At 47.2% G+C, this 13,937-nt stretch overlaps 1 protein-coding gene across 1 annotated transcript; it reads right to left on the bottom strand.

Moving 5' to 3' along the window:
* Positions 1–4,766: 4,766 nt before the first annotated feature.
* Positions 4,767–13,144, bottom strand: LOC139544211 (ectoderm-neural cortex protein 1-like). Its single transcript, XM_071351078.1, has 4 exons — positions 12,667–13,144; positions 10,748–10,975; positions 8,995–10,604; positions 4,767–5,174 (listed from the first exon to the last, which is right to left on the bottom strand). Exons 2-3 carry the CDS (start codon positions 10,967–10,969, stop codon positions 9,051–9,053), a joined length of 1,776 nt encoding a protein of 591 aa, XP_071207179.1. The 5' UTR covers positions 10,970–10,975; positions 12,667–13,144; the 3' UTR covers positions 4,767–5,174; positions 8,995–9,050.
* Positions 13,145–13,937: the final 793 nt, after the last annotated feature.

Here is a 13,937-nt window from a genome sequence, read left to right as displayed (position 1 = left end):
CAGTCAGAGAGAACATAGTGAGAGAACATAGTGAGAGAACAGAGAGAACATAGAGAACAGACAGAGAGAACAGAGTGAGAGAACAGAATGTGAGAACAGACAGAGAGAACAGAGTGAGAGAAGAGAACAGACAGAGAACAGAGTGAGAGAACAGACAGAGAACAGTGAGAGTACAGACAGAGAGAACAGAGAACAGAGTGAGAGAACAGACAGAGAACAGTGAGAGAACAGACAGAGAGAACAGAGAACAGAGTGAGAGCAGAACAGAGTGAGAGCAGAACAGAGCGGAGATGGAAAGCCACAGGCATACAGTAGATAGGATTATTTTAGTCTCTCCTCTAACAGAACAAAAGGCTGTGTGGAGGGATAATACAGTGGGCTTTAATACTGTGGGACAATTAAAGTGAACTACATTCCCTCTAAAGCTGCCTAAATATGTGAAACATGCAATAATGAGCTTGCTAGGCCTCCGAAACCCAGGCTATGGTGCTACTGCTGGAATGAGTGGGTTGTATTTTTCCTCATTCCTACTACTCAAGAGCTATGTCAAAATATTTGCAGGAGGTTTATAGGGAAAGTTGGTCTTAGGAATGATAGATAGCCTGTATGCAAAACCGTCACGTGCCTTCATGAGTTTAGCCTGGGAAAGACATTGGATGTTGGTTTAAGCATAGTGGTAAATACATTTCTTTAGAGGTCATTGTGTGTGTACACCAAATAGTTACTGTCACGTTCCTGACCTGTTTTCTGTTGTTTTGTATGTGTGTGATGGTCAGGGCGTGAGTTTTGGGTGGGCAGTCTATGTTTTCTGTTTCTATGTTGGTTTTGGGTTGCCTGGTATGGCTCTTAATTAGAGGCAGGTGTTTTGCGTTTTCCTCTAATTGAGAGTCATATTAAGGTAGGTTGTTCTCACTGTTTGTTTGTGGGTGATTGTCGCTGTGTCTGTGTTTGTTGCACCACACGGTACTGTCTCGTCTCGTTCTTTCCTGTTCATGTGTTCTTCGTTTCATGTAAGTTCGTAGTTTAGGTCTGTCTAGTTCGTTTTGTTATTTTGTATATTTAGTCAAGTGTATTTCGTGTCTGTCTTCGTCTTACAATAAAGTATTATGTATTCATCACCCGCTGCGCCTTGGTCTACTCACTCACCGAAAGAGAGCCGTTACAGTTACACAAATAGTTGCAATATATCAAAGCTCAATTGCAAATAAAGACAGGTAAGGCAAGTGATTACAGTAAAGAGGAAAAACTCATTTATTTTGCCATGAATTTCACACTGTGAAAAAAAATCTGTCACATGTACAAAACAATGTTATAAAAAAATTGAAACATGACAGAAAAAATGAAAGCAAATGCACATTGAAAGTGTTTATAAAGAATTTTACATCATTTTGGTGAATGCCTACAGCAAGCCAGTCAGGGAGAACACACTACACGTAAGCGGACGTAAGCGAGCTGAATCCCAATAAAGGGGGAAGAGAGAGGGGGCAAAAAGAGAAATGAGAGAGGGAAGAAAATGACACTGAACAATCACTTGTAAATTGGAGGGGCACTCACTGCTTGACCGTTGCCAGGGTAACTTATGTTCTAAAAGGAACCCTCTTATCTGATTGGTGAGGAGAAACGTGCAGTGTTCTGTGGGCGGGTTGGTTAGGGGGTCGACATCAAGCAGCAAATGAGTTCTCCATAGAATTCCTTCATCAGTTTGTGCTTTTGTAGGCCTGGGAGGAGGGCTGGGAGGTGGGAGGTGGGCTGGGAGGAGGGCTGGGAGGTGGGCTGGGAGGAGGGCTGGGAGGTGGGAGGTGGGCTGGGAGGAGGGCTGGGAGGTGGGAGGAGGGCTGGGAGGTGGGAGGTGGGCTGGGAGGTGGGAGGTGGGCTGGGAGGAGGGCTGGGAGGTGGGAGGTGGGCTGGGAGGAGGGCTGGGAGGTGGGAGGTGGGCTGGGAGGAGGGCTGGGAGGTGGGAGGTGGGCTGGGAGGAGGGCTGGGAGGTGGGAGGTGGGCTGGGAGGAGGGCTGGGAGGTGGGAGGAGGGCTGGGAGGTGGGAGGTGGGCTGGGAGGAGGGCTGGGAGGTGGGAGGTGGGCTGGGAGGTGGGCTGGGAGGTGGGCTGGGAGCTGGGAGGTGGGCTGGGAGCTGGGCGGTGGGAGGTGGGCTGGGAGCTGGGAGGTGGGCTGGGAGGTGGGCTGGGAGGTGGGAGGTGGGCTGGGAGCTGGGCTGGGAGGTGGGAGGTGGGCTGGGAGCTGGGCTGGGAGGTGGGAGCTGGGCTGGGAGGTGGGAGGTGGGCTGGGAGCTGGGAGGTGGGCTGGGAGCTGGGCTGGGAGGTGGGAGGAGGGCTGGGAGGTGGGAGGTGGGCTGGGAGGTGGGAGGAGGGCTGGGAGGTGGGAGGTGGGCTGGGAGAGGGGCTGGGAGCTGGGAGGTGGGCTGGGAGGATGGCTGGAAGGTGGGAGGTAGGCTGGGAGCTGGGAGGTGGGCTGGGAGGTGGGCTGGGAGCTGGGAGGTGGGCTGGGAGCTAGGAGTTGGGCTGGGAGCTAGGCTGGGAGCTGGGCTGGGAGGTGGAAGTTGGGCTGGGAGGAGGACTGGGAGGTGGGTGGCTCAAATAATCAAACAGGAATGTGGAATACAAGGGATTGAGGCCATTCACCGAATCCATCCAGAACACATCCTGCCTGGGAAAATCTATACAGCTGTTAGCTTTTATGTTGACCTTGACAATGATTTCATCATGCTAAACTGTACATGTCAATATTCTGGCCACCCAGACAGACAAACAGACAAAAACATCAAGAAATCAACTACTGATACAACATTTTGGATGCAAGTATTTAAGACATTATTTTTGTTGGTCTTTGGAACTCTCCCCTGTCACATTCCCTCCCATACATCAGTGCCCATATGGTGAAGAGCACTGCGGTGTCTGCCTGCCCTTTAAATGTACAGGATTCAGTTAACTACACATCCTCTTCCTCCTCCTCATCTTCACACGCACACTATACTAAAATGGCAATATTCTGACTTGAGATCTACATGCTTAGCTTGTATTTTTCATGCAAGTCTCCCGTTGACATTGATAAATGATGTACACAGAAGTCTGAGCTACATACGCTCATCTCAAGTCATAATATTGAATATTTGAGTGTGGGACCTCATAGCAGTCAACATTTAAATGTGAGATGTTACTCTACCCAGAGTCCACCTCTAAAACAGACACATTCTCTAAGCAAGGCCCACCCACAGGCCACTTGCAATCTAGGTAATCTAAGTGTCCATCCCTACACTGACTCCTAACCCCAGACCTCTGACCTGTTCACCTAACTGACCATATGGTTAGAACAGGTTGCACTTTGGGAGAAACTGAACAGTGCAAAAAAAAGCAGACCAAAGGATAAACAATAAAATAGAGCATCTATAACAAGGGTCATGCATGATTTACCCTTAAAAAGATCTACATTAATTTACCTGGAAATTAATGCAGGGAGAGAAACAATAAAGAAAGTAAAGTCATTTTTGTATAAATTAAGACTTATGAAACATGATACACTGGAGCAAGATAAGACAAGAATGTATTAAGTTTCAGTTTTGGTTAGGAAGGTAACAAGATGCTCTTGACCAGAGAAGTTCATCATGCCAATCTTACTTGAATCCCCATATCCATGGTACATGCTCTGAAGAGTTCAGAATAATCTTCTAGGCAAAGTAGAAAATCTATCCATCGGTGATCCATCAAAACAATACTGCTCATTGGAATGACTTCAGAACAAACAGTAAATAGTGTGCAAGAGCAAACCCTTCAGGGCTGGATGCAATCCGTATAGGAAGCTTAACATTTTAAAGGTCCTTTCCGATTGAGCCGACATGCAGCTATTACCGTGAATGCAGTCTCCGCGAACGTGGAAACATTGCCTTTCAATTTCAATCACGCTGTAATCCTGATATTCAGCGCTACAGATTGAATCGAGCCCTTAGTGTCCAACTGTGCTTGGATTAGCATTTTCTTCAGTTCTGTGTTGCATTGTCCACTTCTCTTCTTGGATTATTGTTATTTTGGATCAGGAGAGTGTAGTGACCTACTGCAAGAATGGGGTTGGGGGAGGCAGGGCTAAAGGGGGTGGTAACTTTATATTGGTAGACATGTCAGGACTTGACCCTCCTTCACCCTCTCCCAAACTCCGCTCTCAGACTCAGCTGGTGCTGGCACTTCAAGTCCTCACAACACGTAGTGACAGCTAGAGCCAGGTCTCACAGCAAACTGCCAAAGAGGAACTTCCAACACCCATTAAAACGTTTTAAACCCCAAACGCCTACTAGGTGGTGGGGACAGGAAGAGGAGGGGAGGAGGTTGTCAATCTCTGTCTCTCTCCTCTTGGCGAGGGCAGAACGACTGGAACTAGAAGAGTCTAAAGTCTCAGATACACCAGGGAGAGAACTCTTGATGGATCAGTTGGTTATAATCAAGCTGAAGAGGAGTCCGTCTCTGGTCACTTTCCTCTCTCCCCTCATATGTATCCTATGTCCAAACAGGTCCTCCTTCATGCTATTCAATTAAAGGCCCTGTGCAGAGGATGTTTCTTCTTCTTTTTTAACATTTCCTATCACAGAATTATCAGAGTGAGAAGAGCAAAGACATAGTCTGTAGTACAAGTATTTCATGATTGAATGGAAAGAAATCCAGGCTGTGTGAGTGTGTAACTGACTGATATGTTGATGGGTCTTTCATGGAAGGCTGAGAAGCACAGGCGCGGTATGCCGATAGTACACTGGGATTAGGGGGTTGTTGGATTTTACAGTACAAGCAGCAGGTTGTTGGATCGTACAGTACAAGCAGCAGGTTGTTGGATCGTACAGTACAAGCAGCAGGTTGTTGGATCGTACAGTACAAGCAGCAGGTTGTTGGGTTTGTTTGCATGAATAACGTCCAAACCTCTCTCTCAGAAACGATATGACATCATTGACATCATTCTGTGTACAAGGTCCTCTCAGGAGCATTGATGGTTCTTTAAACGTCTGTAAACTCACAGTAGCATTAGGGTGGATCAAGGTGTGTTTTCACACTTATACAATGGTTCAGTTTTTTTCATGAAGAAAATTAGAAAGTCTTTTTTTTATTGCACAGACAGGAAGTTAAAGAGTGTGATTCTATCTTCACAGCTGGAATCCAGTGGATGATGCAAAACAGAGAAATCTGAGGAAAAAGGAGAGAGAAAAAAATTACCCATTAGACAAACAGTGTTTAAGAGGTCATGGAAAATATCTCTGCTTTTGCGCCTCGAAAAAAGGCTCAAAAGTAGACAATTTAACATATTTGCTAAGATTCAAAAGTTCAGGGACAGAAAAATCCCTCAGATAGACTCCAGACCCTATCTTCACTCCATTACTGTCCCCCCTAACTCCTTCTCTTTCTCCCCTCAGTAAAAAAAAAAACTAAACAGACACTGCCTTGCCTGCCGTGGCATTTGCACCTGTTTCTCTAGAGACTTGTCAGAGATATCATGCATTAGGCTAGAAGGCTAATGGACTCCTTTGTGAAATTCATCCACTTTACTGCCATTCCCCCGACACAGTTAGGGTTCTTTTTATCGCTCCCCCAAATCTAAATCCAGATAGATATTTCAAATCTGATGGCCTTTGACTTCTGCTCTGCATCTTATTCTGACTTTTCGGTTTTAAAAGCTTTATTTTTTTCCAGCATTACACCACAGATGGTTTAAAGCCTTGGGAAGGCCCCATGTGTAACGCAAGTCTAATATCCATTTTAAATACATATCCTCCTCCCCCATCTCTCTCGCCTTCTTCCCATGTGGCCCTATCTTGAGGGGGAAGCCCAATCTTACAACTGGCTGTGGTAGCTAGAGGAAACGCACATACAGGCACACACATGCAAACACGCACGCACACGGTCGCACACAGACACACACACACACACACACACACACAGATGAGTGCATAACGGTCGATCCGCCAACTCTGCCTCCCAGAAGAGGCCTTTCTCAATTAGGCTTCCAGAAAAGATCCAGTTCTACTGGCCTAGTGATGGGGATATCTGCCTGGAGGTCATTGCATAGTGAAGGATGAATAACAATAAGCAAGCATCTCTATCCTCTCCAACGCATGAGTGGAATGAGCTAGCTGACTGATAATCAAATCCTCATTTCAGATTTTGGAGGATTCTATACCCTGGAGTTCCCCAGTCCTTACCAACCTTGGAAGTTACAAAATGGAATGATTGGAAAATTGGATTTGATCAGTATGGCACCCTTGCGAGACTAAAGCAGATCTCTGAACAAAAGCATAAATTGGCTTGACACCAGATACCTAGTGGGGCTGTAAACAGTACAAGCCAGCAGGACGGACTAGACCTAATAGAGGGAGAGAGAGGAAGGGAAAAGGGAGGGATGAAGAGAGAGGAGGGGGAAGTGTAGAGGGGAGTGTTGAGCAACCAAAAAAGTGTGAAAACAGACTGAAGAGGAGAGATCTGTTTTTCACCCTTCTCTCCTCCCCTCCCACTATTTAGTGGCCAGTAATACATCAGTGTCACTGTGTCTCTGTGTGGAGTCACCACTCCACACTATGACTGTTTACAGAAAAATGGGCACCTACGCAAAAGAGAGGATCAGGCCTCAGTGACTGAAATCGGAAATAATTGTACACCCAAAAGCAGTATGTTGCATTGGTTTAGTCTAGAGGGTTAAAGCTTTCACTGCAGTCTCTGTTTCAGAGATGAGTCATTGAAGAAAAATTTGCACTTAAGTCAGGGAGCATTTTATCAAAGGAGAGCAAAGAATAGTGGAGCGGAGAGGCGCATCAGTATCCCAGGCCGATCAATCTATTTATCTATCCTTCCCTCTCTGCCTCTCCCCTCTCTTTGGCTCATGAGCTGAGGGCACACAGCCATTTCACCAAGGTCTGCGAAATGAGAAGGTCTGCCAATTGTGTGTCTGCATGCGTGTGTGTGTGTGCGCATCTGTCCGAGTGTGTGCATGTGTGTCTGCCTTTATACGATCGTGTGTGAGTGTGAAAGAGAGAGTCGGATTATGACACCAGGGTCTCCAGTGTTCAGAATGAGCAGGGTTGCCAATGGTCTGTGCTCTACATCTGTCTGGCCAGCTTATCGTCAAGGAGACAGAGAGTGGTTACTATAAGGCTTTGCAGATACACACAGACAGACACACAGACACAGGGAACAGGGGAGAGGTGGGGGAGACTGGGGCTGCTCAGAGAAACAGTAAACACTCACTTCCTGTCCAGGCACTGTTATTTGTCAGGGCCGGAGTGTGTGTGTACTGGCTGTGTTTTGCTTGTCTGCATGGCTGTGCAGCCGCGTTCTCTCTGAAAGACAGGCACCAAATCCTTACTCCCTGTTACCACCCTCTGCCTTCTCCTCATCTCAGTAACTCCAGACTGCCTCTCTCTCACTCACCTCCCACCCAGAGCCCCATAAACCCATCAAAATGAGGCAATTGAGAGTGGATTAGCTTCACCAGGATGTTGTAGCTTGCCGGCATGTAACTTGTCTAATTGGCATCACCCCTCTCAACCCCCTCAGATAAATTTCCCCCACAGGGACAATAAAAGTATTTTATTCTGTTTCAATTACCCCCTGTGTGCCTCCTCCTTCACTGCCTCGTGCAGGTTGAAGTTTATTGTCATGAGTCTTGTCCTGTAGGCAGAACTGAGTGATTTCCCCTTAGGCCAGCCGCAAAGTCAAAATTGTCTCACCCCAAACCTGCGGTCTCATAACTCTCATGACCTACGCATACAATCCTACCACTCACTCCCCTCTCTCCACACAGTGGTCTGGTGTATTTTGTTTCGCCCTGTATCTGTGGTTTTCACTGGTATCGACAGACCCAAATCAAATAGCGGCGGCTGCTTGGTTAGTATTCAAAGCATGCAGTTCAGCCCTGGCCAAAATCGCATGGCAATCTAATTACTCTATCAATAGTCCATTTGTGCTTGATTCAATCAGGATCTTTGTAGGGTGACGGAGGAAGAACAGGATTTTTATCTACTGGCTACTGAATGAAAACAGCTGTCTTTAACCTATGAGCTGGGAATTTTACTTATATCATCCCAGTATGTGACAATGAGAGCTCAAAACACAGCCCAATAGATATGTGACAATGAGAGCTCAAAACACAGCCCAGTAGATATGTGACAATGAGAGCTCAAAACACAGCCCAATAGATATGTGACAATGAGAGCTCAAAACACAGCCCAGTAGATATGTGACAATGAGAGCTCAAAACACAGCCCAATAGATATGTGACAATGAGAGCTCAAAACACAGCCCAGTAGATATGTGACAATGAGAGCTCAAAGCACAGCCCAATAGATATGTGACAATGAGAGCTCAAAACACAGCCCAGTAGATATGTGACAATGAGAGCTCAAAACACAGCCCAATAGATATGTGACAATGAGAGCTCAAAACACAGCCCAGTAGATATGTGACAATGAGAGCTCAAAGCACAGCCCAATAGATATGTGACAATGAGAGCTCAAAACACAGCCCAGTAGATATGTGACAATGAGAGCTCAAAACACAGCCCAGTAGATATGTGACAATGAGAGCTCAAAACACAGCCCAGTAGATATGTGACAATGAGAGCTCAAAACACAGCCTAGTAGATATGTGACAATGAGAACTCAAAACACAGCCCAGTAGATATGTGACAATGAGAGCTCAAAACACAGCCCAGTAGATATGCGACGAAGAGTGTTTATTAGAAAAACTGACAACAAGAAACTGTCTTATGCACTCAGCTCAGCTGAGAATACTTGAAATCGCTTGGACTCTCCAGTCTGGACTGCCCAGAGTATCACTAATACATTATGCATTCCATCTCATTCCCCTACTGACAGATAGTGAGAGACAGATAGATAGAGAGAGAGAGAGAGAGAGAGAGAGAGAGAGAGAGAGAGAGAGAGAGAGAGAGAGAGAGAGAGAGAGAGAGAGAGAGAGAGAGAGAGAGAGAGAGAGAGAGAGATAGAGATCTCCATACCTCATGAGAGGGGGGTTGGGATGGAGGTGTGGGGCTATCCCAGAATGCCATGCAGGTCAGGCTGGGAGATGTTTCCAGGTGCTGACGAAGGCAGTGGGGATGAGGGAGTAGGGTACGGTAGTGATGCTGTTCCAAGCATCCAGCGTCGGGTCATAACAGTCCAGAGTCTTACACCGCTGTGTGCCAAAGTAGCCCCCCACCACATACAGTTTGTTTCCTGACGCTACGGCCTGGCAGCTCATCCTCTTAGCCGTCACGTCTCCCACTTTAGTCCACTGGTAGGTATCGCTGCTGAACTTATAGGCCGAGCACGCCGAGAACTCTGTGTCCCCGCCCATCACAAAGATCTGATTGCCGAGGACGGCGGCGGCAGTGTAGCGCCAGGGCTGCGGGCAGGAGGCGGGAACCATCCAGCAATTCTCCTGCGGATCGTAGCACTGCACCTTGGGAAGTTTGTCGTGGGTGACGCTGGTGCCGCCGAAGGCGAAGAGTTTCAGCTTGACGCTGACCACCGCCGCGTTGCTCACGCCTTCCCTCAGCGGCGCCACCATGGTCCACTTATTGGCCGCCGGGTCGAACTGCTCCACCTGTTTCAGGGACACCGAGGGCGAGGCGGGGAGGCAGCCGGTGCCGGCCGTGTGTCCTCCAACCACGTACAAGCAGTGTTTCAGCTCGGCTGAACCGTGGCCGAAGCGGGCGATGAGCATGGGCGCTGCCTTGGACCACTCCTCATGCACGGTGTCATAGACCCACACGTCTTTGGACACACCGTTCTCCGAGCCCCTCCCACCGGTCACGTAGACCTTACAGCCGATTGCACACGCGCTGAACTCCTTCCTGGGGCTGGGGATGTCCGCCTTGGGGATAATCTCCTTGGCCTTCTGGTCCACCAAGTACAGCTTGTCACACATGAAGGTCTGTCCTCCCAGGAGGAACAGGGCGTGGCTGGTCTTCCTGGGCCGGGCGCAGGGGCTGTTCACCACCCCGTCGTTCTGGAGGATCTTCAGTTTGCAGTGGATGGCCTCGTCCACCAGCTCCTTGCTCTTTAACTGGGCGTTGATCAGCTCCTCCGTGGACACGTTCTCCATGAGGAAGATGGCAGGGAGGAGTGCCAGGCGGACGGTCTGCAGCAGTTCCGGCAGGTGGCAGTGCCTCCTCTCCAGGTCGTAGTTGACCCAGTTGAGGGTGGCCTCATAGACCAGTCTCTCGTCCTCTGTCTCCAGCTCCTCGTGGGACAGGAGCTGCACCACCATGTCTTTGGGGAGCTGCAGGAAGTCCTCTGTCTTGCAGATGGCGGGGAAGTTGCTGAGGCACATACCCCAGGAGAGCTCAGACAGCTTGGTGCACTGGTGGGCGTCGGACAGCAGCAGCATGCCCAGGCAGTTGGACGGGTGCAGGTTCCTCTCCAGGAACTCGGCGCAGGCGTCCCGGATGTCCTGGAACTCCAGCATGTCCCCGGCCTCCAGGAGAGACTCTGCATTCTCCTCGTTGATGACCACGCGAGAGGAGTAGGCGTAGTCTAATAACAGCTCCAGGACCTCAGGGTGGATGGAGTCCCTGAAGTCAACCTCGCTGGCCTGGCTTTCCCGGAGACCTCCAGAGAACATAGCCTGACAGACAAACAAGGGGGTGGGAAACCAAGAGTTAGCGCATTAGCATTTAGTCCAGCTAGTGTTAGCATGGCAGCTAAACGTGACTTGTTTTCCAATGGCAAACACTAACAGTACCCTGCCTTGGGTGACAGTGTCTTTACCTGGAAGTAGCGGCTGCAGGCGGCCAGCACGGCACGGTGGCAGGGGAAAGAGCGGCTCCCGGCGTGGAGGAGGACATCGGTGAAGAGACGTTGCTGCCGCAGTGTGTTCAGGTGCATCAGGACGCTGTCGGCGTACGACGACTTGTGGAACAGGTAGATGTTCATGGAGCCAGTGCTGGCACGCGACTTGCGGTTCTCATGGACGCACACAGACATTTTCATTGAATCCTGGATAAGGAGAACAAAATTATGAATTGTATTTGCATTTGCATTATTATACTGTATAATAATCAAGTAATAGACATAGCCAGTGGCATGAGTGATTCTAAAAAGAAAACCCATACAAACATATGGAAACCCATACAAACACATCATAGAAAAATGCATGATAATATATTTAAAGCATTGGGATGTAGCCTACTGTTCAAAGTAATTTTTCTAACCAGAAACCCTGAATATAAATGGAAGCTAGTCCAAGCCAAGCCAAGCCCTGTAAGAGTGTATTACTCATCTCTACACAGTCCTAAGGAAGGGTAGTGATTCTCCATCACATTCTCAGGATGCATCCCAATTGGCCCCCATTCCCTATAGAGCCCTATGGGCGCTGGTCAAAGTAGTGCACTATATAGAGAATATGGTGCCATTTGGAATGCAACCTCTCAGTCTCATTTTGATTTCAGGTAGGGTGTGTGATATGATCAATATCAGCAGGGTCGCTCCCTGGGCTGGGATCAAGAAAGCAATGCCTGTCTGCCAGAGATGTTGATATGACTGGGACAGGCAGACAGATAGCTGCTGTGCTGGATGATGTCATGACACATACACACACACACAGACCCTGTCTGATCTGATGTCTAGGGCTGGCTGGAATCTGTCAAATCATTGCCAGGTGTTCAAAGTGGACCAGGGATACAGAGAGAAGAGGTGGGGGGGGCTAGGCAGGGAGAAAACTTGCAAAAGTAAACAGCAAGGCATGTGTATCCTATAACTGTCCAATCCCTGCAGGAAAAATAAACCCTATCACTGGGCAAAATGCCAATTTAACCCGTCACTGTAAACAGCCGTCATCTGCGAGTGTATATTCAAATCCAATCAGTCCTAATTGTATTGTAACCAATACAATGCCGGCGGTCCCCGACTGGCTGTCATCGTCTCTGCGCGAGAGGTTAATTGTGTTGTTAAACCCAACGCTCCACGGGACTAAAATTGTGTTCCTTGCCGAATTTAACCGAATAAGGAACATTAATGACACATCAGCAGCTATGTTGGCACTATATCACACCTGATGCCCTCCGTTAATCTCGTTACACCGGGAGCAGCTGTGAAGGGCACCCAGGGAGACCATTCTGAATAGACCGGGTTTAATCAATGAGAAGACACAATATAAGGGTTACAATTGCAAGGGATGATTTATTTATTTTTTAATAAATATCGCCTCAGTGTTTCTAGATGAGATTGGCTTGAATATATTTATAAAAGACGTACACATGCTAAAAGTCCTCTTCATGCCCTAAAAATAACACATTTTAGGCTATATGATCTCAATCTTTGCTTTGTCTTGCTTCTCTCGTTAAAGTATACTAGAATATATGCAGTCAATTAACATGATAATGCAAAAACACAACGTTCCCTCTGAATATTGTCCTCTAAATTATTCTAATATGGTATCTCCTAGACAGATGTTTGAGGAATTCCTTTAATAAGTGGCATGCTGCAAAATCCATTACAGGATGGTGTCTTTAGGCTATGTTCTTAAATTAGGCGTTTCCCACAAAAAGACACAATAAAGGTAGATGTGATCCTCTCAAATGCCCCATCAGAGCTCCTCCATGCATGGAGCCTATATCACAACATCAACAATAATGGCAATAACAATTCTCAAATGTGAAAAATACAAATAGACTATGTGCCATTCCTACCTCTTTGGGTGAAAGTAGGAGTTCAATTTTGTCTGCTTTATCCCTCGAACATGCCACTGCTGGAAGAGTAGCCACGATGCTGGTTCAAGCAAGCCACTTGTGCTTGGGAGAATGCGCGTCTTGGGTTCCTCAAAAAGGAATAGCCTTATTTGGAAAGGATCTGGACAATATTTCTATCCCTATATAGATGTCAATGGACTCGACTCATCTAAATGTGTCGTTCAGTGATGAGATCTCCAGTTCAACATTCGTCGTTCCGTCCAGTTTGAAGGAATACAGATACGGGTTTGCGCTCGCGGACTGACTCCAGACTTGCTTCTGATCCTATAGGAGTTCTATGTCGATAGTGCATACGGTGCGCTCGGTTGAGTCGGGTCTTCCCTCGGTAAAATCAATGGGTGTGTTTATAGTGAGAAAGGGGGAGGAACGTCCTCGTGTCGAGGAAGCGGAGTGGGAGAGGTAAGCTATGCAAAGTAGCCTAGTGTGATGGGAACGGAGCAGCAGCAGCAGAGGCGGTAGGATAACAACGGAAGGGAGAAGTAATAAAACAGTAAAATAGTCAGTGAGAGATAGTCTGCCGTCTCAAATCTAAGAGTAGTACAATTTACTCACCTGCAGAACTGTGCCCTTTATTACAAACAGACGCTCAACAGACAAAGTGTATCCGGATCCGTCAGAAGTCCTATATAGCCTACCTACACTCTGTAATGTAGATGTGAGTTCAGATTTTTTTGCACACCATACGAGGCCTACTGGATGATAAAATGCACAAAATATGATTTATATTAGGCTACATTTGATTTCCATGAAGTCAACTTCCTTAATGGGAAACGTCACCATTTTCCAACTTCATAGTCATCATCTCCAGCACCATCCCAACATCAACATGTGAAATTGGTGCATTTCTACATGTTGTACTAAAACATAGAGGAAGATAAGCGTTTCCAATGACATCATAGGTGTGCATCATGTGATTTTGATCAATTGTGAGTAGGTATTGCCTACTAATTGTCTACTAATTGGTTGATGATGTCATTGGAATCACATATTTCTCTATCGTATATCTCTATTCTGGATTTTAAAAAAGAAACGGAATGGGGCTAAACACAGACAAAATCCTAGAGGAAAACCTGGTTCAGTCTGCTTCCTACCAGACACTGGGAGATTAATTCACCTTTCAGCAGGACAATAACGTAAAACACAAGGCCAAATCTACACTGGAGTTGCTTACCAAAAAGACTAACTCACAGTTAAAATCTATGGCAAGACTT

The sequence above is a fragment of the Salvelinus alpinus genome, chromosome 18 (genome assembly GCF_045679555.1).
Source record: "Salvelinus alpinus chromosome 18, SLU_Salpinus.1, whole genome shotgun sequence".
Classification (NCBI taxonomy): Eukaryota; Metazoa; Chordata; class Actinopteri; order Salmoniformes; family Salmonidae; genus Salvelinus; species Salvelinus alpinus.
This window is presented reverse-complemented; position numbering and strand designations above follow the sequence as displayed.

Bases quoted from the DNA above. Each gene is read 5' to 3' on its own strand.
- LOC139544211 (XM_071351078.1), bottom strand. From the start codon at position 10,969: ATGAAAATGTCTGTGTGCGTCCATGAGAACCGCAAGTCGCGTGCCAGC. The intron at 10,605-10,747 runs GTAAAGACACTG...TTTGTCTGTCAG, and splicing joins CCTGCAGCCGCTACTTCCAG to GCTATGTTCTCTGGAGGTCT.